This window comes from Geospiza fortis, unplaced genomic scaffold (genome assembly GCF_000277835.1).
Source record: "Geospiza fortis unplaced genomic scaffold, GeoFor_1.0 scaffold114, whole genome shotgun sequence".
Classification (NCBI taxonomy): Eukaryota; Metazoa; Chordata; class Aves; order Passeriformes; family Thraupidae; genus Geospiza; species Geospiza fortis.
Genome location: NW_005054383.1, coordinates 698,061 through 723,214, shown reverse-complemented (window position 1 = coordinate 723,214; position 25,154 = coordinate 698,061). Strand labels below are relative to the sequence as shown.

The following is a 25,154-nucleotide window of genomic DNA, read 5'->3' as shown; positions in this document are numbered from 1 at the left end:
CTCCTTGCCCAGACAAGCCCAGGTCAGCAGTGGTGGCTGAAGGAGCCGTTTCCAGTTAACTCAAAAGCAGTTTACCAAGACAAGGTTGTTTTTGTCCCCATTTCCCATGTGTGGCACTGGCTGTGGGTATCACCTGCCTCTCACCCTCAGCAGAGAGAAGGAGCAGAGCTCAGGCCAACTTGGGCTGTGCCAGGTGAGGGGAGGAGAAGCTGAGGAAATGCTCCTGTCATGCCAGACCTGGGGAAGGGTTTTTGTAGACCTGCCTGCCCCATGGGTGAGCTCAGCAGCATCACATCCGTGCGTGGAGGGACAGAATCCCAGAACCATTGCGGCTGGGAAGGACCTTCAAAGCCATCAGGTCCAGGCTGAGCAGGTCCTGGTAGGTGGAGGTTTGACCTGGTGATCCCTATGGTTTTCAAAGTTACTCTTTTATATTTGAGTGGGAACTTTTCCTAATTGCTGTCCCGAGGGCTTTGGAAATTCCTCCACAGACTCTGTTATCTTCAGCTGGGGTTTCTCTGCTTGATGGTACCTCAGAGCTTTCTGCAGAGGGAGGAATGACACATGAGCTGGGAAAGCTCTGGTCTGATGAAGGAGCAGGCAAGCCCCAGCTGGCAGGAGCTCCTGCTGGGGGTTATTGCCCCCAGTTAATGCAGTTACAAGAGTGCTCAGGCACTTGCAGGATGTTTTCTAACAAAATGGTGGAAAAAACTGGCTTCTCCTCTTGGGCTGCAGTCTATGGACCCTGACTCCATGGAGACGCTGCCGTAGTTGGGTGGCAGTGACCCAGCCCCTCTGGGGTTGCTCATGGGTTGGGGGGTGCTGGCATGAGACCAGCCCCAGGGCAGGGCGGTGGGCTGGTCAGAGAAGGTCCCGATGGGAGCTGATCTGGAGCGAGCTGGGAGCAAATCCTGGCATGAAGCTGTGCCAGGCAAGGCGTTTGCCAGGCTGGGACAGGCTGGTCCGGGAGAGCCCCGTGGGGGTGGCTGTTGTTGGTGGCCGTGCCAGGGACAGTCTGTGGGCAGTGGCTGGCGTGCCCACACTGCTGGCTGGCTCCTGCTGTGTGCCTTCCAGCGGGAAGCGCCTTTCTGACTCCAGTAACATTTACCAGCTGGGAGCAGCTCTGGAGCTGGGTGTGTGCGTTTGTCTGCTCTTCCATTGTCACTTGGCCCATGTCTCCTCCTCCCCGCTGAGATCAGTGGCTGTGGGCTCCCTTTTGTAACCCCTTTGGGTGCAGCTCTGGAAGTCTTCAGCCTGGTTTCGGTCACAATGCTGGTCCCATCTGGCTGGATGTCTTGGGTGGGACAATGGAATGGAGGTGGCATTCCACCAGAAGGAACATCCCAGTATGGGCTGGAGGACTGGGAAGTACAGGTGGGATGTAGGTGGCTAAGGGTGAAGCCCAGCCATAGGCATGGGGAATTGAGCTCAGGGGATCTCCAGAAGACCTTCTTGGGCCATTTTTCTACCATTTGATGGTTCTGGAGAGGATGTGGTTCCCGCCGGGAGGTGCATCCCGGTGGCACGTCCTTCCCGGTGGCACCAGGTGGCGCAGGAGGTTAAAGGATTTGGCTCTCTGCAGCTCTGGGTGCACATGGATTGCCTCCCACTGCTGTGATGAGCCTGCAGGTCTCAGCCCCCAGCACACGGAGCTGTGCCCCCATGCCAGGCCAGCCCCAGCCCCAGGGGATGGGGATGGGGCTCCCTGGAGCCCTGTTCCAGCAGAACCAGGAGCTGACCCAACCTTCGAACCATCGTGGGGGTCTGCGTGTGGGCCCCACCATGCCAGGGAAGGCACAGTGAGGCAGAGGAGCCAGACTCAGGGGCAGAGCCCTGGTGGTGTCAGGGGAGTGAGGAGACACTGGAACATTACCCTGGGGTGAGGCCATGACACAACACGCGACATCCTCTGGCCCAAGCTCAAGCAGTCTTGGGCACAGACAGGTGAGTGCTTCTTCCTGGCTCCTGGAAGGTCCTGGGCTCTTTGGTGGGGTGCAGGTACATGGCAGCAGCCCTCAGAGCACCTGCGGCCATCCCAGCCCCCTTGTTTTTTGCACTGGAACAGACTCTGGCCCCATGGGCTCTGCCAGCCCCTGCCCTGTTCCCTCCCCAAAGTGTGTGTCAGGACCCAAGGAAGGGGACAGAACCAGGCTTGGGTGGGTGTGACCTGACATCCCTTCTCACTCTTCCTAGCATGCCAGCTGTTCCCTGGGCATCTCCATGCTGAGCATTTACCTCCTGCTCTTGTTGGATCCAAAGTGGGCCCCTGAGAACCCACAGGGATACTTTTTCTCCCTTCTTTTGCCTTCAGTGATCTTTGATTTCAGTCGTCGTATGACTCAGCTCCTGCATTTGATCCCTAGAGCAGGGTTTGCAAACATGCAGCTGTGGCAGGAGTGTTGCTCGTTCCTGGCAGGCCAGGCTGGGATAAGGTTTCCTCCTGACAGAGGGGCAGCGAGTCCCCACGGCTCATCTGCTTCCCCATGTGCAAGCTTGATTTAACCAGGGTGCTCTTAGTGGCTTGGAGGTGTCTCCTAGAGTTCTGCTGACCTGCTCCAGCATCTGGGCTTCCGAGATGCTGGCAGGATGGGAGTGGAGCAGAGCAGGTGCTCTCTGGTCCCTCTGTCTGCCCATCGCTACCTGCAAAGGTCTGGCTGGTTGCTGGTGCTGGGAGCATCAGGCACATTTGGGTGTGGGGCTGCACACTGGTTGTGGCAGGGGGTGTGGGACACGGTCAGTGGAAGGTGTCACCACGCAGTTCCCATGAAGGGCAGTCTGGGCACTGACCTCTGGGTGTTGCCCCTTCTTGCTGCTGTTCCCTGTGAGCAGCCCTGGTCTGGAGCAGCTCCTGACTCAGCAAGGAGCAGCCAGCAGTGGTGCTGGGCTCCCTCTGGGGTGCTGGGCCCCCTTTCTTAGGTGAGCACAAGTCACAAACCCCTGCAGAGGTTTGCAGGGAACAGGGATTTACAGAGTGCAGGGATTTGCTGGGCACAGATGTTTGTAGAACACGGGCTGTCAGTGGACAGGGGTTTGCAGGGGACAGGGGTTTGCAGGGGACGGGTTTTCAAGGGACAGGGGTTTGCAGGGGCAGGAGTTCACAGGGAATAGAAGTTTGCAGGGGCCAGGGATTTGCAGGGTGGCTGCAAGCTCCCACCGAGCCAGGCCCCAGGGCTGTGTGCTTGGCTCTTGGCACCAGAGTTCTGGCTCCGTCTGCCTCCTCCCTGACAGTGCCAGGGCTTTTGGGTGGTCACAGGGCTGTGATCACAACCAGCACTGCCTGTTGTGTCGTGGGTACCTGGCACCGGGCTGACCACACTGGGCTTCCCCAGGAACTTTGATCATGACTCGGGGCAGCTTGTCCTGCTCTGTCCTGTCTCCATCAGGTTCCAGTTAAAACCAAATGCATTCTCCAGCCTAAGCTGCACAGCCGTTTGAGCCCTTCCAAAAATGAAACAAATACCCACGGACTGCAATTCGAATTGCAGCTCAATTAGGGCTTGTTCCCAATGCGATCATAAAACCTCCAGTACGAAAACAAACAACCCAACCAAACCACATCCAAGCCTGACAGCATCCTCTGGAATGCCTTTAAAATAACAAGGAGGGCAGAAGAAGATGAAAGCAGTGTGGCCAGTGGGAAGAAGGCTCTTTGGCCCTGAGGGGCAGCCTGGAGGTGGGCTGAGCAGGTGTGGGGCAGGGCAGTTTGGGATGGGGAGAGCACAGGAAGGGACAGATGGGATGGAGACGGGCTCGACGGGTACCGCGGAGATGTGGGCACATGCAGTGTGGAAGTGATGAGCACGACAGAAATGGGGCAGCCTGCGGCCCAGGGCTGGGCTGTTCACAGGGGGATTTCACAGGGCAAGGGAGAGGAAGATGTAGAGGTGGTTCGGAGCGTGGTGGTTGTTCTCGGAGAGGCTGCGATGTGTGAGCAGGGCGGGGGAGCGCGGGCCGGAGCCGGCGGCTGGAATGCGTGTCCCGCGTAACCCTGGCTTGCACCGCGTCCAGCCAGTCTGGTGCCGCGGTTCGGGTTTCACGGCGGACTTTAAACCCGGCCATATTTAGCGTGAGCCTCGCTGGCCTGTCAGGGAGGGGAAGCCGCAGCACAACTAATAAAAAAAGCCAAACAAAAACAATGTAATTAAAGAGACTCAGCACTGTGTGTTCCCGCCGGCAGAACATTTACCCAAGACTTCCTTGCTCAGATACTTAATGTCAAGCGGCAATTAAAGGCTGGCTTTGTGGCCAGGCAGCGAGAAAGGCTTGCCCAGCCCGGGAGACGGGAGCCCAGGGCCGAGCCGTGCCCGGGGCCGGTGCCGGTGCCGGTGCCGGTGGGGAGGGACCGGCACCGTTTGGCACGGGAGGGGCCCCGGGGGCACGTGCAGGTCACACGGGGATGCTGCATCCCGAGCAGCAGCTCCCGAACCGCTCCGCTCAGAGATGCCCTCAATCTGTAATGCACAGACCACTCAGCTCCATCCCCACAAAAGTTTGGCAGCACAGAAGAAGAAAAGTGGATTTTCTGTGGATTTTTTAGGTAGGAGCCTCTGGGCAGGACACGCAGCAGCTCTGTGGGGTAAATCCTTGTGAAAACAGTAAAATCAGCAGAGCTGGGCTAGACATAGAAGCTTCCAGCATCTCCTTCCTGACCCAGATCTGTGGATGGAGACTGTGTGAGCCTCTGAAATGTTCAATTTCCGCCCTCAAGGGATGGTTTGGGGTGTCTGGAGCCAGGCTGTGCCCACTAGTGCCCCATTCATTGCAGCCCAAGGTGTTGCTTATGGGCTGCTGGTGTTGGCAGCATCACCTGCCTTGGCTGGTGAGGCAGTCATTGTGCCATGTCCCTCAGCACAGTGCCCAGGAGAGGTGCCCCGTGCCTGGCAGTGCTGTGTGAGGTGTGTGTGCAGGAGGGTGCCCTGCGTGGCACGGCCAGCACAGTGGCACTTTGTGATGGCAGCCCTGCCTGATGGCGATGTCACAGGGACACTGCAAGTGAAGGTCTGATTTGGGCTACATTTTCATGGCCATTGAACCACAAGATCCTTCTGGTCTCACTTTTAAGCAGTGATCAGGAGGTCTAATGAAAAAGCTAAAGAAAAGCAAGAAGCAGCAGCATTATTGTGTTGCAGCAGAGTTTGCTCAAGCGTCTCTGCTCCCTTCCTCCCCAAAGGCACTGCTGGGCCTGCAGCAGTGGGGTGTTTTATGGGACACTGTCAGCAAGTGATCTACTTGGTTGGCTCCAGACTTCTCTTGGAGTCCTGAAGTCTCTGTCTTTCCCAAATTCAGCCTGTGATTTAAGTAGGGATGAGACATTTGGGCAGGCTCTTTTGTGCTGTGCCGGGGGACATGGCTGTGCTCAGGAGGACACTGCTGACCCCCAGCCCTGTGCTGTGGGATCTCCTGTGTCCAGCCCGTGTGAGTGCATTCTGCCACAGCTGAGTGAGGACTGGACCCGGGGGGAGAGGGGGGTCCTTGCCATGTGTTCCCAGTGCAAGTGCTCCCCAAAGGATGCAAAAACCCTGCTGATTTGGGGAGTAGCCTGGATGGCACAGGGGGGGTGCTCGGAGGGGAAGTGCTCCAAGGAGGAATGCTGCTCTTCATCTCCTGCAGAGGTGCAGGGCACTGAGCACTGCTGGACATTGCAGATCTCCCCCAGGATGTGCTTTTCATTTGGGTGCCGAGCTGCTGGGAGTCAGCTTTCCCCTGCAGAGCCGTGCTGTGCCAGGGTGGGCTGGGTGTCCATGGGGTGTTCTCTGCTGCCAGGGGCCACGAGCTCCTCGGGCAGCACAGACACACCACGTGTGCCCGGCGTGGGGACAGCAGGGACGATGTGCTGCCATTGCTGCTTGGGAAGGTCTGCACTGACCCAGGGGCCTGACACCACGCTGAGCTCCTCCAAGCATTGGGGTCTAACAGCACTGGGTTTCTGGAGCTCCAACAAAAATGTCTTGGCAGGAGAGCATCTATATAAGTTAGTTGTTATTGCTAAACAAAAGAGGCATGCTCGCTTCAGCTCCACTCAAAACAAAACCCAGCAGGTTTGCCAAGTGGGGAGAAAAGAAAAAAGCTGGAGGAAACACAAACAAACAAACAAACAAAGTCTGCTTTGGTGCCTTTCCCTGGACCCAGGTTTCAATAGGCACGTGCATTTTCTAGGCACACAGCTGTTTCTGTGGAGCAGGAGTGTTTTGCTCCGTGTCTGCATGGCCAGGTCACCGCACAGCACCTAAATGCCTTGGTGGTCTGCACAGCCCAGGGTGGGTGACTGCTGTGCCTGCTGCTCCATGAGCCCTGCTGCCTTGCAGGGATGCTGATCATGGCATTTGGTCCTAGTTCTGAGCGTGCTTTTTGGTGGGTTATGAAATCCCACTCTTTGGAAGGGCTCCCCTACTCATGTTCCATTTTTAATCCAGCCTCTATTTTGCCAGTCATGAAAAATTACTTATGCTTGGGCAAGAAGAGTGGAAAATGCAAACACATCAGCAGCTCCTCTTCATGCTGGACACGGCACTTCTTGTTGTTGTCCCCATGGCTGTGGGGGAGCTGCTCAGAGTGTTGGTGTCCAAGTGTCCGTGGCCATAGTTGTGAATTCCTGCTGCACAGGGGTGAGCACAGCCCTGGACATGGGTCAGACCAAGTGTGCTCAGGTGTGGAGAGATCTCTCACACTCAGATTTTTCTCTTAGGAAACATCTGTATGTTGATTTTGCCACTTGATCTCGTAGGATCATACAGCCATGGGACAGCTCAGGTTGGAAGGGACCTTAAAGCCCATCCAGTTCCACCCGCTGCCATATCCAGGGACACCTTCCACTGTCCCAGGCTGCTCCAAGCCCTGCCCAGCCTGGCCTTGCACAATTCCAGGGATCCAGGGGCAGCCCCAGCTGCTCTGGGCACCCTGTGCCAGGGCCTGCCCACCCTCACAGGGAACAATTCCCAATTCCCAATATCCCATCCAGCCCTGCCCCCTGGCAGTGGGAGCCATTCCCTGGGTCCTGTCCCTCCATCCCTTGTCCCCAGTCCCTCTGCAGCTCTCCTGGAGCCCCTTCAGGCCCTGCAGGGGCTCTGAGGTGTCCCTGGAGCCTTCTCCTCTCCAGGTGAGCACCCCCAGCTCTGCCAGCCTGGCTCCAGAGCAGAGGGTCTCCATCCTTTGAAGCATCTCTGTGGCCTCCTCTGGACTCACTTTTCTATGCTGGGGGCCCAGATCTGGGGGCAGCTCTGCAGGGGGGTCTCACCTGAGTGGGGCAGATTTGCCCCCTTGCCCTGCTGCCCGTGCTGGGTGCCGGTCACCTCTTGCTGTGAGCTCCCTGTTGGGGTGAGCTTGGCTGCACTGGGTTGTCCCCCTGGGTTTTGGGCTGCTCCTGTTCTCTCCTTGGATACCCCTCTGGACTGAACTGGAGCGTGGTTCAGGAGAGTATCCCTGGCATCTTGTGCTAACACACCACTAACATCCACGTAGCTGTGAGGCTTCAGCAAACTCTGCAAGGGCCCAATCCCTCTTCTGCTCCCAATACCAACCCTTGTCCTTAGAAAGCCATCAGCACCCTTCATCCCCCCTGCTTCAGGCTCCCTTGTTCTCGTGCACAGAGCCCTGCTGCTTCCTTGTTTGCTGCATCCGGCTGGGAATGGTGGGAGCAGCTCCCTGCAGCGACAGCCGGGGCTGCAGTGCAGAGCGAGCTCCTGGCAGCTGCTGTGCCTGGGGCCTGCCCTCTCACTGCCAGCCTGGGGGCAGAGGCACCCGGAGCCCCGGGGCGTGGCTGGCAGGGCGCTGCCCCAGCTCTGCTGGCACATGAGCTGTTCCCAGCTGTTCCCTGGTGCTGAGGGCTCTGGGATGGCCACCGTGCCCCCCCAGCCATGTCTTGGAATCATGGACTCCCCTGGGTTGGAAGGGGCCTTAAAGATGATTTATCTCATCCCACCCCTGCCATGGCAGGGTCACCTCCCACTGTCCCAGGTCACTCCAAGCCCTGTCCAGCCTGGCCTGGGGCACTGCCAGGGATGCAGGGGCAGCCCCAGCTGCTCTGGGCACCCTGTGCCAGGGCCTGCCCACCCTCACGGTAAAAAATTTCTTCCTTATGTCTGGCCTGGTGACCTGTGGGCAGGGTGGCCATGCCCTACCTGTCCAGGTACCCGCTGGGGAGGGCTGTCCCAGCCCCCTGGCTCTGCTGTCAGGGGGCTCAGCAGCCCTGGCTGTCAGGGACTGGTTCTCAGCTGGACACTCAGAGGGGCTACACCCTTCTACAAAATGCACTTAAAATCAAGGAATTGCAACAATTATTAACACTTTTTACTAGGCCAAGATCTGCAGTGTTGCAAACATTAACATTCAGAATATCCATAAACCACATTGTAAAGTACCCAGTGGATTTGCTTGTGTTTGATGCTGGAGGAAGGGAAAAACTGAAGACGCCTTATGCTCATCCATTCTCATGTACTTTTTTAAAAAAAGAAAACCACCTCTATTGCATTGGTTTCCTGAGAAAGAATCACAGTTAGAATCACTAAGGTTGGAAAAAACATTTAAGATTATCAAATCCAACAATTAACCCAGCACTGCCAAGGCCCCCACTAAACAATGTCCCCAGTGCCACATCCACTTTTAAATCCCTCAAGGGATGGGGACTCCACTACTGCCCTGTGCAGCTGTGCCAGTGCCTGACAACCCTTTCAGGGAAGAAGTTTTCCTGATATCAGATCTGAACCTCTCCTGGCACAATTTGAGGCCATTTCCCCTTGTCCTGTCCCTGTTCCCTGGGAGCAGAGCCCGACCCCCCCTGGCTGTCCCCTCCTGTCAGGAGTTGTGCAGAGCCACAAGGTCCCCCCTGAGCCTCCTTTTCTCAGGCTGAGCGCCTTTCCAGCTCCCTCAGCCTCTCCTGGTGCTCCAGCCCCTTCTCCAGCTCCATTCCCTCCTCTGGACATGCTCCAGCCATGAGAGCCATGAGAGCCCCAGAACTGACCCCAGATGGATCTGACCAGTCCCAGCTCATCCTTCCACAGAACCTCAGCGTCTTCTATGGAGAGGGTGATGGAGTTTGCTGCTGTGTGGGTTTCTGGCACTGCAAACCTGATGTCCACATCACCTCCCTGATGGTCACAGACACATCCCCCGTGGCCAGGGAGCTGAACTGCTGGGGCAGGCAAAGCACCTGTCCTCTGTAGGCTGCAGGACAGTAATTACCAACAAGAACCATTTGTGGCTGGGATAAATTTAGTTTTGGCTACACTGAGACTCTTCAGGCAGAGAAGGTGGGATCTCCTCCCACACCTCCCTGCAGGATGGGGCTTTGCCATGGTGAGCTGGTGTTTGCTGGTTGGCCCCTGAGGGCAGGACATCTGCAGGTGTTGTTTTCAGCTATCACTTGCTCCAGGGCAAAGTTTAGCTGTAGATAAATCAAGACCATTTCACCGAGTCCAGATGACTCATAACCACAGGGCAGGAAACTCTTTTATCTTTGGGGCAGCTGGTTTAATATACATAGATGTTCACTCCTGAGCACTGAATAATTTCCATCTCTTTACTTCTCATTAAAAGCAAATCAGAGGAGGGAAAACAGTGAGAAATTTCTCTGTCTCTGTTTCTGCCATCTCTGAGAGAGCTTCCTCCCAGCTGTGCAGTCTGCCTGCCCTGGGTCATTTGCTGTGTATTTTAATTGGCAGAACAAATGACTTTCTCTCCAAAGCACCACTCCATTTTAAAGGCTGATTCTGCAGGCACAAATGGAGCAAGGATCTGTTACAAGCTCCAGCTTCCATGGAGGGAAGAGCATTCTGTGTGGGAGAGCATTGTTGCCTCCTTTGAGGGGAACCACAGTGGAATTTACATGTCTTGTGGATGAGCCTGCTGAAAGAGCCACCTTCACCTCTGAGCAGCAGCTGGAGGTGGAGAGGAGAGACAAGAACCTGGGCAGCAGGCAACTCTTAAACACAAGAGAAAGGGCAAGGTTTTGCTGGAGAACCTCTCAAGTCAGTTCTCTTTCCTAAATATGCCAGGCAGTGCTTTGCATCTCAGGCTTCTCCTGAGGGACAGGACCTGCCTTCCTGTCTCTTCCTGCCAGAACAGCTCTGCCTGCTCAGGTACAGGTGGCTTTTCTCTCTGTGCAGCAGTGACAGCAGAGCTGTGCTGCTGTGCCAGCCCTGTGCCCTGCCCTCTGCAGAAGGCTGTGTGTGCTGTGTGCCAGCCCTTGGCATGAGGAGCCCTCAGGAGAGGCCGTGCCAGGAGCTGCTCCCTGTCCATGATGACGCGTGCGTGCACAGGCTGAGGACACCATGTCAGAGCCAGGCAGGCCCCAGAGACCGCAGGACTGGTTTTCCACCCTTCCTTGCATTGTGCAGGTCTCTCCCACCATGGTGACACAGTCCTGGGTGCTGATCCCTCCCTTCCCACCAGAACAAGTAGGACTCTGCTGCTCAGAACTCGCCCACTCTAGTGTGGATGCTGAGGGGTACTTTGCCACCTGAAGTGACAATACACTTGTCTGCTTTTGCAAATGGGCCTTTGGTTTGGTGTGGCTGGTGCTCGGTGTCTGATCCATGAAGCCCTGTGCTCAGATAATGTCCATTTCTGGAGCAACCCAGGGCAGCAACTTGACACTGTGGCTTGGGCCACACTGGAGCCCTCTAAATCCACAGGCTGAAGCTGATGAGATGAATGATTGCCAGGAGCCAACCTTAGCAGCATTTTTCCACTCTTAAATATCACAGTAATAAAAGGTAAAATCATTAAAGTCCTTCTGCAGCCCCCTGTGCCTCATCTGAAATGAGGACGACGAAGGGCGCAGAGCGAGGGGTTATTAATATCCTGTCTCACGATGATGGCTTTATAAACATCCTTACCCCAGGCACAGCCTCGCTGGGCTGCTCTGGCATGACCTTCAGCCAAATGCCATGCTTTTATCACACTTGATATTTAACCAATAAAGCAAGGGGAGGAAGACTTTTCCCCTAAATATCTGACCTTATACACAGGGGGATGGGGCCAAAACTGAGAGAAACTGTGTTAAGTGTAGCCATGCTAAATGCTTCTCAGACCTGATGCTCCTCTCTGGGAACTGTGCCAGAGCTCCAGCAAGAAGGGGATCAGATGTTTGACGCAGTGGAAACCCTCCATGCCGCAGGGGATGACTCATGGGCAAAAGCCCCACACAGCAACAAGGCCACACTCATGCAAAGCAGGGGATTTTGACTGGTGGGAAGAGGTCTTGATGGAGACAGGAGAGTCCTGACTGTGGGGAAAGGAACAGCTCCCGCTCTGGAGAGCCCCAGAAAAGACACTAGCTTTCCTTGTGACTGGTAGATCTTGAAAGTAAGAATCAAAATCATGTCCCAGTGGCAGGGCATTGGAACTAGATGGTCTTCAAGGTCCCTTCCAACCCAAACCAGTCTGTGATTCTATAATCAGAGAGGAGAAAAGATTTTGTAGGTTAATGGATGGAAAAGGTAAGGAGCAGCTGTGAAGCCAGGATCTCTTGATGAGCAGAAGACTGAGGTCACTGGTCCCCATCAGGACCTGGCATTGTCTGGATGCCCTTAGAAATGGCCCTTAATGTTCCCTGCTCCCACTTCACTTCCAGAGAGTGCCCTTTGCCGGAATAACAACTCCGAGAAAAGTCATGTACCAAAAAGAGCTGAGGGATGGTGCTAAGTGCAGGGTTCCTGTAGAAGGGTGGATGTGGAGAGCGTACACGAGACTATCCCAGGCCAATGGTGATGGACAGCAATCACCCAGCATGGGTCTGGGGGCTGCCAGGCCCTGCAGCCTGCACTGCTGGGGGGCTGGGCATCTCTGTAGGAGCTGGATGGTGGAGACTGGGTGTGTGGAGAGATTGCCCTGCTGGGATGGATCCAGACCAGTTGTACAGCTGAGCAGCCTGCGGTTGCTTTGGGCATCCCAGCTTGTGTCTGGAAGGAAATGTCTTACCTGCAGGGATCATATGAGCCCCTTGGCACCCCTGCAGGGCCAGCAGCCAGGAACAGATCTGCCTCAGCTGAAAACAGATGGGTGAGGGCATTGCTGGCACTGGCGTTCACCTTGCAGCCACTCACATTGGCACTGCTCTGGCTGTCCGATTCCTGTCTTGGTCCTGACAATACAGATCTGCCTCTGCCTTTCTGGCACATCCTCCATGCCTCATTTCCCTCCTGGCTTTTTTCCCAGGTCATCCTCCCCTAAAATGACACAGCAGATGCGGGACCTGCAGCTGGCACAGGCCAGGAAGCCACCAGGCCCTTCCTCACCAAATGCGGCCAAGAGGCTCTACCGAAACCTGTCCGGGAAATTCCGCGTCAACTACACCTCCTTCGACGAGGGCAGCCTGGTGGGACGGGGCGAGAAGGAGAAGCTCCGCAAGTCCTACCTGGTCAGTGCCTGCTGGCTCCATCCAGGTGGGGACAGGGGGTCTGTGGGGGCTGGATCCATCCAGGTGGGGACAGAGGGTCTGTGGGGGCTGGATCCATCCAGGTGGGGACAGAGGGTCCCTGTGTGGGCAGTGCTGGAGCCTGGGTGGGAGCACAAGATTGTGTTAACTGAAGCTGTAGCAAGTTCAGTTGAAGGTGGTCCAGGTGTTCACTTGGCATCATCCAGATGTGTCTGCAAAGAGCTGATGCTCGCAAGCCCTTGGGATGAGGGCACCCTCTCCCTGATTGGGTTCATGGGGTGCTAGTGAGGGTCCAGGGTATGTGGTGGGATGGAGGAGGGTGCCTCGTGCTCAGCCCAGCTGCATTTCTCCTTTCACCCAGTTCCAGAGCAATGCTGCGCTCTTTGAGGCTGTGGAACTGCAGGATCTTGACAGGGTGCAGGAGATGCTGAAGCACTATAGCCCTGAGGAGCTGGACCTCAACACCCCCAACAGCGAGGGGCTCCTGCCCCTGGACATTGCCATCATGACCAACAATGCTCCCATCGCCAGGGCTCTGCTGCAGGCGGGAGCGAAGGAGAGCCCACACTGTGAGTTGGGACAGGAGTCGTGCTGTGCCCATCACCTGGGTCTGCAGCGTGGTGCAGTGGACCACCCCAGGCATTGGATGCAGGTGGGGAGGTGATCGCTGGGCTCTGGGACACCGGTGCAGGCTGCAGCAGGGCTTGAGGGGAGCTGTGCACTCAATCAGACCCCAGGACCAGGACACAGAGAGGAGGATGGGGTCTCAGGGCGGGGATTCTTTGCCAGCAGAGGCAGAGCTTGCTCTAACCACCTTCTCCTCCCTTTCCTCCTGGGCCCGTGGCCACGTGCTCCCTCCCCCAGTTGTGAGCCTGGAGAGCCGCTCGCTGCACCTCTCCACGCTGGTGCGGGAAGCGGAGCAGCGCGTCAACGAGCTGATGGCGCAGGTGGTGAACGAGGCGCCCAACGCTGACTGCTCCGAGAAGGAGAAGCAGCTCAAGGCCTGGGAGTGGCGGTTCCGGCTGTACAAGCGCATGAAGGCAGGGTTTGAGCATGCCCGTGAGTGACCGCAGCGGGGCTGGGGCTGTCCCTGCTCCGGGGGAAGGAGTGGGGCTGTGCATGGCACCGGCACCCGTCACCTGCGCCCTGAGGCCAGCACTTGCTGTGTGGGTGCATGGAGGGGAGAACATGTTCCATCAGGGAATATGTCCCTGGGATCAGGGAGGGGCCCAAGAGGGACACAGGAAGGTTCAGAGCCACCGTCATGGCTGTAGCAGTCCCTGCCCTCTCTGTCCCCAGGAGTGCCAGATGCCCCCAGCAGCGTCCACCTCTCTGTGGCCAGCAGCACCTCGTTGCAGGTGACCTTCTGGGAGCCCCTGAGTGTCAACTCAGCCGTTGTCACCAAGTACAAAGGTAAGGACGGGGATGCCTGCCGTAGGGCAGGGTCACACAGCCGCAGCAGGTGCCTTGCACCCCATGTCAACACAACAGAGCCATGGGCAGTGCTGCCAAGCCCCAGTCAGGCCACTTTTATGCTAGAGGACAGAGGAAGCCACAGCTGCTGGACAGCATGGCTACCACCAAAATGCTCTGAGCTAGACCAAACATCATCCTGCACCAAGGCAAAACTTGGGGTGTCGCTTGTTGGCTGCCCCCTCATCCTGCACACTGGGAAGACTTTGTTGTTATGCACCCCTCACCCACTTAAACCAGATATTTTTGGCTTCTGGAAGAATTTCTTCCATGCCCCACTTCTGAGCCACCAATTAAAGGTGCTGAGCCCATCTTATGTGGCTTGGTGAGGACAGCAGCTCCCCATGACCTTCCCCCCTCTATGAATCACCTTTTCCATGCCTGCACTCCGCTGCCTCCATCTCCTGTGCTGTCTGCAGTCCCGCTGCAGGGGCTCTCTGTGACATGCTGCCCCAGCCCGCGTGGCCTGTCCCCACTCCAGGGCCTCATGGCACCTTGGGTCTCTCTCCTTGCAGTGGAGTGGAGCTGCTCCCCCACCTTCTCACCACTGCTGGGAGAAGCTGTGATTGACAAGCTGAAGGACCTGCACTTCACCATCCAGGGGCTGGTGTCGGTGAGTGCCCACAGTGGGCAGGGCTCAGCAGGGAGAGCCCACAGCTGGGAAAAGCCACAGGCCATAGTGCAGCCCATGAGGAGGGAATCAGGCACTGCCACAGGCTGCCCAGGGCAGTGGTGGAGTCATCATCCCTGGAAATGTTCAGAAGATGTGTATTTGGTACTTGGGGACATGGTTTAGTGGTGGCCTTGGCAGTGGTTGGACTCAGTGATCCTAGATGCCTTTTCCAACCTTACTGGTTCTTTGTTTCTATGATCATTCTGAGCAGGAACAGTAGGATTGTGCCACGCTGTGTGCCATGGGCACAGCCTGGGCAGAGCCAAGACTGCGGGGCTGGGAGAAGCATCTGTCTGTCCCCACATGGCTGCAGCCCCTGACAGTGGGGCACCTCCCTGAGAGGGTGCCTGGGGACTGCAGTGACAGCCAGCATGGGCCCATTCACCCAACACGGATTTATCCTCCATGCCCCTCCCCACTCCTGTCCCCACCCAGGCTCTTCCTGGGCAGTAAATCAGTGGCTCAGCCCTCTGCCACCTGCACAGTCCAACCCCTCAGCCCAGCCCCAATGTCACCAAGAGGGGGGACCAGCCCCATCTTCATCTTTGGGAGCTCGGCAAGGTCATGGCTGGTGGGACTGTGGCTCCCTGCTCTTTTATTTCCCTGAGAGCTGCAGGAGCCATGCCTGGGCCAGCACCAGGGACACGGGGACTGTGGTGGGATGGAGCTCAGGATGGGAACACGGGCAGATGCTGGGATAACTGGGGTCAGCCTTAGCAGGGGTAGGCAGGCAGGGAGCACTGATTTGAGGAGCAGAGAACCCCGTTCTTGGTGAGGTGAGGTGGGAGGGGCTGAGGCCCAGCAGCAGGGCCGAGCCCAGGAGCTGTCAGGGCTGTCTGTAGTGTGGCAGGAGGGGCTCGAGCGGAGCCTGGAGCAGCATCACTGCAAGGAACTGCTCCAAGCCCATCAATCACACTCTCAGAGCTGCTTCACAGGCTCCTGTCGCCTTCATGAGTGCCTGGAGGCCTGGCAACATCTGGCAGCTTGGCTGGGCTTTAATCAGAGGCTTTAATCACTGTCACTGTGCTACAAGCCCTTGACAGTGCTGGGCCAGCTCCCTGTCTCCAGGGGCTGGATCCTTACATGTCCCAGGGGATCGCCAGCACCCCAACCCACAGAAGCACTGAGTCTTTCAGGCTGGAGCATCTCTGGCAAGGGACATTTGCAATGTCTGGTCCTTCCTCTGTGTGCCCCAAACCCACCCAGCAGGGCCACAGGGATTCTCTAGTGCCTCATAACAAGGACTTTGTACAGGAGGGGAGGTGAGAGCCAGTGACCTGTGCTGTGGGCTCCTAGCTGAGTGCTCCTCATGCTGTACTGGAGCAGTGGGCTGGGGGAAGTCCCCCTTGCCTCAGCTGCCAAGCTGGGAGAGGTGGGGCGTGCTGAGTGTGCTGCTCTCCTTGCAGGGCACGGCGTACCACGTCCGCGTGTCTGCCTACAACATGAAGGGCTGGGGTCCCCCGCAAGCCTCCACGCCCCCCTTCGCCATCCCTTCCAGTGAGTACCCCTGGGAACACCCCCATGGCAGCCAGCGTGGGGCAGGGGGGACAGGACAGCCCCCTGTGCCATGCGGGGTCCCTCTCACTGCTGGCATGGGAGCGAGTGGAGCCAGGGGCACAGTTTGGAGTCTCAGGCCTGGCAGGGAGGCTGTGCCTGGGGGTCTGGGGTGCTGCCTGCAGCCAACAGGGGCTTTGCCAAACAGTGACTTTTCAGCCTTGAGTTACCCTTGCCACCTGGGAAAGTCTGAGCCGTTTCAGGCCACCTGGATCAGCTCATCCCATGGAGGAAGCTGGGAGGTGGCAAAGAGCCAGGACTCAGAGTGGTCTTGGGTGGCGGTGGCCTCCCACTCTGTGCCACCACATGGTCTCTGCCATCCAGGACCTGCATTCCCTGGCATGGAGCTAGGATGGGGGTCACAAGCCCCAACAGAGACCAGCTCTGGGCTGTCAGCACTCTCCTCCCCATGCTGGCCCCAGGAAAAGTGTCAGGAAACAGCCACCCAGTGTCACACAAGGCACCCCAGGGGGCTGGGTGGAGAAGGGCCAAGAGGACTGAGCTGGAAGGAGCAGCCCAAAGGTGAAGTTCAGGACTAAGGGGGCTCCAGAATGGCCTCTGCCGCTTGTCAGCAGTCCCAAAACAGGTGCCTGTGTGGTGTCGCATGGGACTGGTGCTGTAAATGAGTAAGGAGCAGCCCTATGGGAGGCTGAGCTTGTCCCAAGGATCGGGCCATGGAAGCACATCCTGTCCCACCATGCTGCAGGCACCCAGGGAGCAGGGCCACTGCAGGGAGGGCCCTGGGAACAGATGGACATGAACAGTAGTGGGTCAGAGGTGTGCAGCACCATGCACACAGCTCTGGCTGCAGATCCATAGAGCACTGAAATCACCAAAAATCCATTTGCATGTCTAGGAATGCACACAGCAAGGGCACAGCAGTCTACTAGTGTGGCTTTATCTTGTCCCTGTCATGTTTGCACCCACTTTAAAGCCCGTTTGCCACCTCACGCAGGTCACATTCCCTGTGACCAAGATCCAGGTGGCATCAATTGAGTGTGGCTGAAGTGAATCAGACAGGAGTGGGGTTTATTTATTTTTATTGCCAGTAATATTTCTCCCTTCAGTAGAGATCCCTCCCTGGCCCAGCAGAATATGGTCAGGCACCTCCCTGGGTGTTTTTAAAGCTACTAAAAATAGCGGCAAGTTCTAGCCAAAGTTAACAGAGCTGAACTTTCCATGGAAAACAGCAGCGGGCAGGACATGGGGTGTTTAAAGCAATTAATATAAAGTTGAGGGAGAAGAGCCGGCAGGTCCCCAGCCCTGCTCAGGGTCCTGCTGCTGTCCCACAGTGGGTGGAGCTGGCAGGAGTTTATTTATGTGTTTGTCGAGGTAAGCCCGGCTTCCAGCGCTCATCTGGAGTAACTGGGAAAGACCTGGAGGAAGAGACTGGAAAGAATTTTATTTTTTTAGGGCCAGTGAAGTGTAGCAGCAACAGACAGAACCTTGTTCCTTCCCCCTGGTGTGTCCCTGCCGCGCTGTGGGGAGGCTGGTGGCCACGGGCGCTGTGCAGAGCTGGGTGTTCCTGGGAAGAGGGGCACAAAGCTGGGGATCTCCCAGCACACCCAGAAGTGCCCAGCACCCACAAGTGCTGCCATGCTGTGGCATGAGGGGGACACCCGGGGGATGAGGGAGGAGGGGATGGGAGCCCTTGTGCCCCCACACAGGCAGAGGGTGCCGGGGTGACGCTGCTGTGTCCCCACAGACTGGCGCGAGTACGACGGGCGGGCGCCGCGGCGGAGGGGCCAGGCTGAGGCTCTGGACCATCTCCTGGGCCAGGTGAAGACCGTCCACCAGCACTGCATTTGCCACGGTGAGCCCACAGCACGGTGCTCCATGGAGGCTGGGGCGGGGGCAGCTGAGTCCTGGGGTTGGGGTGTGATCTGCAGAGCTGGGTGGTGCAGGAACAGCTCTGTGCCATGGATGTGAAGGGCAGGGGGACAGCTCAGGCAGTGGAGACCCCAGCAGCGCCTTCCCAATGGGTTGGTATCAGCTCTTCATCTCCTGCTGCAGCATCCTGTGCTCTCTGCTCCACAGAGCCCTGCAAGAACCAGCCCCAGAGCAGAAAGCATTCAGTCTCCAAGAGCCTCAAGCACCTCTTCCACCCTGGCAGCAAGTTTCTCAAGACACTGAAGCGGTGAGAGGCTGGTGCACGGGGATGGTGAGAGCCCCTGTCCCAGCAGGACTGCAGAGCTGCCCATCCTCAGAGCTGTGCCTGCACGTTGGGGGCTGGGGGTGCTCAGAGCAGGGTCTGCCCCGGGAGTGAGCTGGTGGTGTCAGTGGAGATGAGTCCCATGGCCCAGAGATCAGAGGTTCTCTTGGTGTCTCTGTTTGGACCAGCCAAGCTGTGCTGGTGCCCAGATCCCTGCATCACCTCTGGGGCTCACCTGGCACCCCACCTTGTCCAGACCCAGAGTGGTCCCTGCACAGCGTGGCCCATCTCTGCAGGGTAATGGGCCATGGTATCTCTGGGACACGTTGGGTTCCTGTTCCTGCTCCCATACCAGCCACTAGCCTCTTCTGCCATGGGCTGTTGGAGAGAAGTGGGGACTGGGACATCTCCTCTTCTCTCAGGAGAGAGACCCTTTGGGAGATGGAGCTGGCAGCTGGGGTGGCACTGAAGTCTCTCTTCTCTCCCATGCAGGGGCCTCTACCTGACAGCCATCTTCTACAAGGATGACAACATCCTGGTCACCCACGAGGACCAGATCCCCGTGGTAGAGATTGATGACACCTACTCCTGCCTGCTCATGCAGGATTTCCTCTGGCTCACCAAGGTGGGTGGCTGAGGGACCCTGTGCTTGGGCAGAGGGCCAGGAGTGCCAAGGTGACCCAGGCAGGCATCAGGCAACACTTCTGCTCCTCCAGCCTGGACACTGGGGCTTGGCAGTGCAGGCAGCCCGTGGACTTGCTTCTTGCTGGGGTTCAGCACAGACAGGAAATTTCCATGGAATAGCACTTCATCCCAACCCCTGGAAGCCCAAAGATGGGTGACAGACCAGAGCAACACTGAGCAGGCTGTGTGCCAGGGTGGGTGGCACTGCCTTTCCACAGGGATGTCAGTGTCTGTTGAACTGCTTCCCCTCAGCATCCTGCCATGGCACCTCTGCCTCTGCTGTAGGATGCACAGGGAGCAGCTGCCAGCTCCTCTGATGTCAGCAGACTTAGGGAAAGGGCATGTGGGCAGCTCAGGGCCAAAATAATTTGCTGGGTGATGCTTATCTGTCACCCTGGTTTTTAAGATTTTCTAAGCTTTCTGATGTTGACATTCTTGTAGTGAACTTTATTACACACTTTCTGTAAATAACCTATTGTTTTGTCTTCCTTTATGGAAGAAAAGAAAATTGATAGACTGTTAGTTTGTCCAGTGTGATTGGAGAGGTGTCACTGTCACCCTCCAATCCACTGTCACTTTTAGAAAACTATAAATGTTAGAGTCAGAAAATAAACTGCCCTTTTCTTCCTTCACCTTGAGAACGGCAGTGTGCTTGTGTTCTTTCGTGTCCTATAGTGACACTTATCTACTGATGAAGAGTGCTTTCTTCTCCCTCCCCACGCTGGCCAACTTGTATTCAAGCTTAAGGTTTCAGTCGTAGATGAAGATGGGTGTCTGAGTGGACATGGCTCAGGGCTGCCCTCGGGTGCAGGCTCTGGAGGCATCTCAGTGCCTGTGGCACAGGGATTGGTTTGCACCCCTGCTGAGAGGTGCTGCATGCCCATGCACATTCCTAACCCAGCTGAGAGAGGCAAACAACTTCCCCAGAACTCCCTGGTGTGCCCAGCTGCAGCAGCAGTGATGCTGTGGTGTGTGCAGGTGTCATGCATGTGGGACGAGATCCTGTGGCTGCGGCAGTGTGTCACCGTGTCCCAGTCCTCCTGCTCCTGCATCCTGCAGACGCGCTTCAAGATGCTGCTGGCCATCTCGCAGATGCAGGTGAGGGTCAGCCTGGGGGGGAACAAACACTTTATGTGGGATGCTGGAGGCTGAGCTCCCTTGGAAGCAGCATGCAGATGTACCACAGTCAGATAAACCCAGGATCTGCTGGCCATGACTGCGTGTCCCTGCCTCGTCCCGCCTGGCAGGACTCCGGCCGTGGGACAGTGAGGTGCCAGGTGTCATGGCAGTCTCCTGCAGAGGGGCTGGGTGCCATCAGGGTGCTTTTCTGGGCAGACTGGTTTCCAGCAGGCAGCTGCAGGCACATCTCAGCTGCCCAGACCCACCATGCCTCTGGGATGTCCCCTGACCCTCTGCTTTCTCCTGCCTTCCCACCCTGTCACACAGGGGCTGCTGGGCATCCAGGACCTGGGGCAGGTCTTCTTTGAGCCCATCAAAGACAAACAGGGCAACATCCTCATCGTCACCCTGAAGGAGGTGAAGACCAACCAGACCTTCGAGAGCGTCCGCTGGGTGCCCATCTGCAAGCTGCAGAGCAGCCGCAAGTCCGTGTCCTCCCCCGAGGAGCCCACTGCCCTGGACACGCTGCTCATCTCCCTGCAGGTCTGTGCTGGGGCTCCCCTGGGAAACACCAGTGCTCCCTGCTCCCCCTCGGCCTGGAAAGGTCACAGCAGAGGGGGAGCAGAGACCAGCCAGCCTCCAAAATTCCTGTTGTTTCAAGGGGAGGCATCCAGATGGTGCCAGACTGGACCTGGCAGCACCAGCTTGTCTTCTTGTGCCGCTGCCCTTCTCCAGCTGGACTGGCTGTGCTACAGCATCAGCACAAGCCCTGCTGTGAGGACTTGCCTGGTCCAGCAGTGTCTTTGTTCCCAGGACAAGCTGGCTTATCACCAGCGGAGCAGCCATGCCCTCTCCCCGGGCCTCTACCTGGGCTACTTGAAGCTGTGCAGTGCCGTGGATCAGATCCGAGTGCTGGTGCCAGAGCAGCTCCCCAACATCCTGTGCCACGTCAAGATCCGCTCCAACCCCAACATCTCCAGGTGGGATTTGCAGGGCTGCTCAGCCAGGGTCCCACCCAGGCTAACAGCATCCATCACCTCCTGCTTGAGCAGCAGTGTAATATTCCCTCCTGTCCCTGCTGTGCAGCGCTCTCAGGCATAGGGTGGGGTTCTTAGGGTGTCCTGGGTGGGGTCAGGGCTGAACTCGACAATCCTTGTGGGTCCCATCCAGCTCAGCATATTCTGTGCTTCTGATTCAGCCTAGAGCAAACCAAGTTCCCTCTCTACCTCCCCCTCTCCCAAACCTCTGGGGATGCTGCACTGTCTGGGAGAGGAACAGCCAAGCAAACACGGCTCTCTGAGAAATTGTATCCATGTCCACCCAAACTGCTCCTTCCTTCACCTGTCTGTCTCTGGCCTTCTGCAGAGAGGAGTGGGAGTGGCTGCAGAAGATGGCCAGCGTGGAGGAGCCTGTTCCCACAGAGCCAGAGACTGACAGGTCCCAGAACCCCTTGTTTCAGGAGCTCCAAGTGGCCATCAAGGAGCTGATGACCCTGGTGAACATCCCACTGCAAGAGGTAGAGGCAGGAGCCAAGGCCTGGGCAGAGGGAGGGGATGGGGCTGTGAGCACAGTGCTGGTGGTTGCAGCACTGTGGGGAACTGCATGTCTGGCTCTCTTTGTGAGGCTGGAGCACCCAGACTTTAGTGCTGTGCAAACAAAAGGTGAGCGGTGAGTCTGCCCTGCCCAGGGACAGTGTCCACAGGAGCTGTTTGTCCTTCCCACACTGTACCCCCAAAGCAGCAACAGCAAATCTGGGTTGTTACTGCTGCCAGTGGTTTGGTCCTGGGCAGCACAAGACCAGCCCAACTCTGCCCCTCCAAAGCAGGCTGGTCCCTGGCCTGTGCTGGGCTGGAGATGCAGCCCCTGGGGCCAGACTGCATGGGGAGAAACTTTCTTCCATCATGCCAAGTGTTTGCTGGGAAGCAACCCAGCAGCCCCAGTGACAGGTATGTGCTTCTGGCTGGGCAGCTGGGAGGGCACCTCCCTGCTCATCGCTGAACCACCACTGGTGGCACGTTTTCAACACCCTGGCATGGTGACTTTGACCAGAAGTTTTGAAACTTTTAGGAAAAATTAGAGAAGAAGTGATGAGATTATGCAGATTATGCCAGAAGCAAGGAGCCTCTGGTTATGTGCTGAAGGTGCAGTGTCCCCTGGCTGCAGGTGATCCCTGAGGACCACTCCGTGCATGAGGACTGGGCAGAGGCCCCACCAGGTGATGTGTGCAGCTGTTACCTGCACTATCTTCTTGCAGGCCAAAGACTTCCGTCTGTACAGCCAAGAGGTGCTGGACTTTGGGGATCAGGTCTCCTTCCTGCTGCTGCTGCCTCCATCAGACGACGTCTGCACTGCTCCAGGCCAGAACAACCCCTACACCCCTCGCTCTGGCTTTCTTACACTGCCGCTGCAGATCTTTGAGCTGGGTGAGGAGAGGGAATGCCAAAACCCAACTCTGCTGGTCCCCTTGTCCTCTGAGGCCTCCTGAGAGCTGGACTGGGCAGTGGGGTGCCTAGAGTTCCCTCCCTCCCTGGGGGAAGGCATGCAGGAATGTACTGAGCACTGTCCAGGTGGACTAATGGACAGTGTTGCCTCCTCATCTTGGGTGATAGGGAGGAGGCTGTGGGGCATCCACAGCATGGGACCTCATGTTTTTCATCCCCCCCTCTCTTGTTTCCTCTCCCAGTCCACTTCTTCACGTACAGCCGGGAGTTCATCACACAGTACTGCCAGGTGTCCGCCCTGCTGGAGCTGGAGTCACTCCTGTCCCAGCAGAGCCTCAGGGAGGCTTTCTCCGATGCCGAGCTCGCCACCGCCAAGCAGAGGCACCAGCAGGTTCAGGACTACATCCAGGTACGGGGTGGGAGGAGGCTCGACAGTGCCCCTGACCTGGCAGGACTCAGGCTGCAGCATCTGCACCCAGGCTGTTCCCTGGTCTTGGTAGCTTTGGGGTATTTCTCTGATGTTGCTGATGGGTAGCAGCAGGCTGGTCTTTCATAGATTCATGAAATGGTTTGGGTTGGAATAGATATTAAACCTCATCCAGTTCCACCTTCCACTTTCCCCGTTTGCTCCAAGCCATGTTCAGCCCGGCCTTGCACACTTCCAGGGATCCAGTGGCAGCCACAGCTTCTCTGGGCACCCTGTGCCAGGGCCTCCCCTCACAAGGAACAATTCCTTCCCAGTATGCCATCTAATCCTGCCCCCTGGCAGTGGGAAGCCATTCACCCTTGTCCTGTCACTACAGACCCTTGTCCCATCCCTCCATCCCTTGTACCAGTTCCCTTTCCAGCTCTCCTGGAGCCCCTTTAAGCCCTGGAAGGGGCTCTGAGGTGTCCCTGGAGCCTTCTCCTCTCCGGGCTGCAGTTGCTTTATCAAGCAACTTCTTACTGCAATGATCACATTGCAAATCTCAAGGAGACACCCAAAGTGCACATGCCCTCCTTGCTAGAAAAAGGCCTGCAAGTGCATTTTAGGATGGACTTGCAAAAGAGCATCCCACCCTGATGCATTATTTTCCCTGAACCAGCAGCTGCATCCTCCTCCTGCCTGAGAGCACTTTCTTTGCGTTTCCCAGCTCAGGGATTCCCCCAGAGCTCTGGGGAGATGTGTGTATGTGTGTACAGACTCTGTGTTTTGCCATGGGACTTTCTTGCTGTCATTTGCTGTGTGAAAGGGCTCCTCCGTTTCCTCTGTTGGCAGCAAATGGAGGAGATCTGGCGAGAGATGCGCTGGATCATGGATGTCCTGCAGCACGCCCGCTACAAGCAGCCCTCCTGTGGGATCTCTCTCAGTGGCTTCCTCAGTGAGGCCGGGGGAACAGTGAAGGAGAAAACCCGATCCTCCTCGTCCCACCTTGACTACCTTCCATCGCCAGTGCTCTCACCAGAGACCAGCTGCAAGCTCAACTCCGGTAGGGACCCGAGCTCCTGCCTGGGGGCTCAGGGGCTGCCCAGGCTCGGTGGGTTGGGGTGGCTGTGCCCGAGGTGCCGGCAGGGCTGGAGCCTGGACGCGCAGGGCAGACCCACCCTGCCTGTGCCGTGCGAGCAGCTCAGGTGTGGCACAAGGGGGTGAAACCCAGAGGCTTCCCTGGATTCCACCTCAGCAGGGATTCCGCACTCAGGCTGAGCCGCTCTTTGCTTCTCTTCCCCCTGGCAGACTTGCACGGCCTGTCGGACGAGGAGGGCTCCTCAGAGGTGTTCCTGGCCACCGACAGCGACTACGACTCCAGCCGGGCGCAGAGCCCAAAGGAGCTGGACCTGGTGTGCTCCACCTCAGGGCCCGAGTGCTGCAGCCGGAGGGCGGCCCGCACCCTGCGGGACAGTGCCCCCGACGTCCTGCAGAGCCACGAGCTCAAGGCCCCACCCGCAGTGCCGCCCGCGCCCGAGGAGCCCCGGCCACCGGCCAAGCTCTATGACAGTGACTTTGTCCTGCCCAGCCGGCAGCTCGAGCTGCTGCGCATCACGGAGAAGCGACAGGCGTACTGCGTCCGGACCAGCAGCCTGGACTTCCCCAAGCCCCACTGCCCTGCCCCGAGGAAGTCCTGCCCCGGCTCCGTGGACAGCTCCCCGGCCGAGAGCAGGAGCCCGGGCCCCTGCGGGCAGCTCCGGCTGGGGCCTGGCTCCGCACCCAGCCCCGAGCGCCGCCGGGGCCGCCGGGGCTCCGATGAGTGGACTCAGGACTTGCCCGAGCAGCAGCCAGAGCAGCCCGGGGCCTTGGCCGACCAAGGGAAGAAGCCGGGCTCTGTCACCTTGAGGGTCTGCCCTCAGTACGAAACAGGACTCTCCAAAGAGACCAGTGTCAAGGTACCTGAGCCTGTCACGGGTGGCAGAGCGGCTCTGCTGTGCCCAGAGGGACAGGGCTGGCAGGATGGGGACAGAGGCAGCAGGGCTCCTGTGCCCCACACCTGGCACTGCCCTCCCCATCCTTCACCATCCCAGGCGTGAGGTCCGCAGCACTCCTGCCCTGACTCCCTGAGTCCCTGTGTCCCTGCTGTAGATGAGGCTCCTGCTAGGACAGAGTGTCTCTGCAGGAGCGATGGCTGCTGCTGCAGAAGGATGAGCCAGGGCCATACGTAGTGAATTTTGGGGACAAGGCAGTGGGGCTAAAGTTCAGCTCTTGGTCTGTGG

The 25,154-nt window shown here is 57.6% G+C and overlaps 1 protein-coding gene across 5 annotated transcripts in view; it reads left to right on the top strand.

The window, feature by feature from the left end:
* LOC102036376 (ankyrin repeat and fibronectin type-III domain-containing protein 1-like) overlaps positions 1–25,154 on the top strand; it is a 177,781-nt gene that overhangs the window by 149,488 nt on the left and 3,139 nt on the right. For all 5 annotated transcript variants that reach the window (XM_031060504.1, XM_031060503.1, XM_031060506.1 and 2 more), the window contains 17 exons: positions 12,154–12,355; positions 12,735–12,942; positions 13,238–13,432; positions 13,673–13,786; positions 14,362–14,459; positions 15,926–16,016; positions 17,779–17,886; positions 18,111–18,210; positions 18,718–18,850; positions 19,888–20,007; positions 20,356–20,571; positions 20,842–21,008; positions 21,394–21,544; positions 22,283–22,451; positions 22,712–22,878; positions 23,728–23,938; positions 24,184–24,830. In XM_031060504.1, the coding sequence (XP_030916364.1) occupies positions 12,154–12,355; positions 12,735–12,942; positions 13,238–13,432; positions 13,673–13,786; positions 14,362–14,459; positions 15,926–16,016; positions 17,779–17,886; positions 18,111–18,210; positions 18,718–18,850; positions 19,888–20,007; positions 20,356–20,571; positions 20,842–21,008; positions 21,394–21,544; positions 22,283–22,451; positions 22,712–22,878; positions 23,728–23,938; positions 24,184–24,830 (3,097 nt within the window). The remainder of the gene's footprint in view (positions 1–12,153; positions 12,356–12,734; positions 12,943–13,237; positions 13,433–13,672; positions 13,787–14,361; positions 14,460–15,925; positions 16,017–17,778; positions 17,887–18,110; positions 18,211–18,717; positions 18,851–19,887; positions 20,008–20,355; positions 20,572–20,841; positions 21,009–21,393; positions 21,545–22,282; positions 22,452–22,711; positions 22,879–23,727; positions 23,939–24,183; positions 24,831–25,154) is intronic.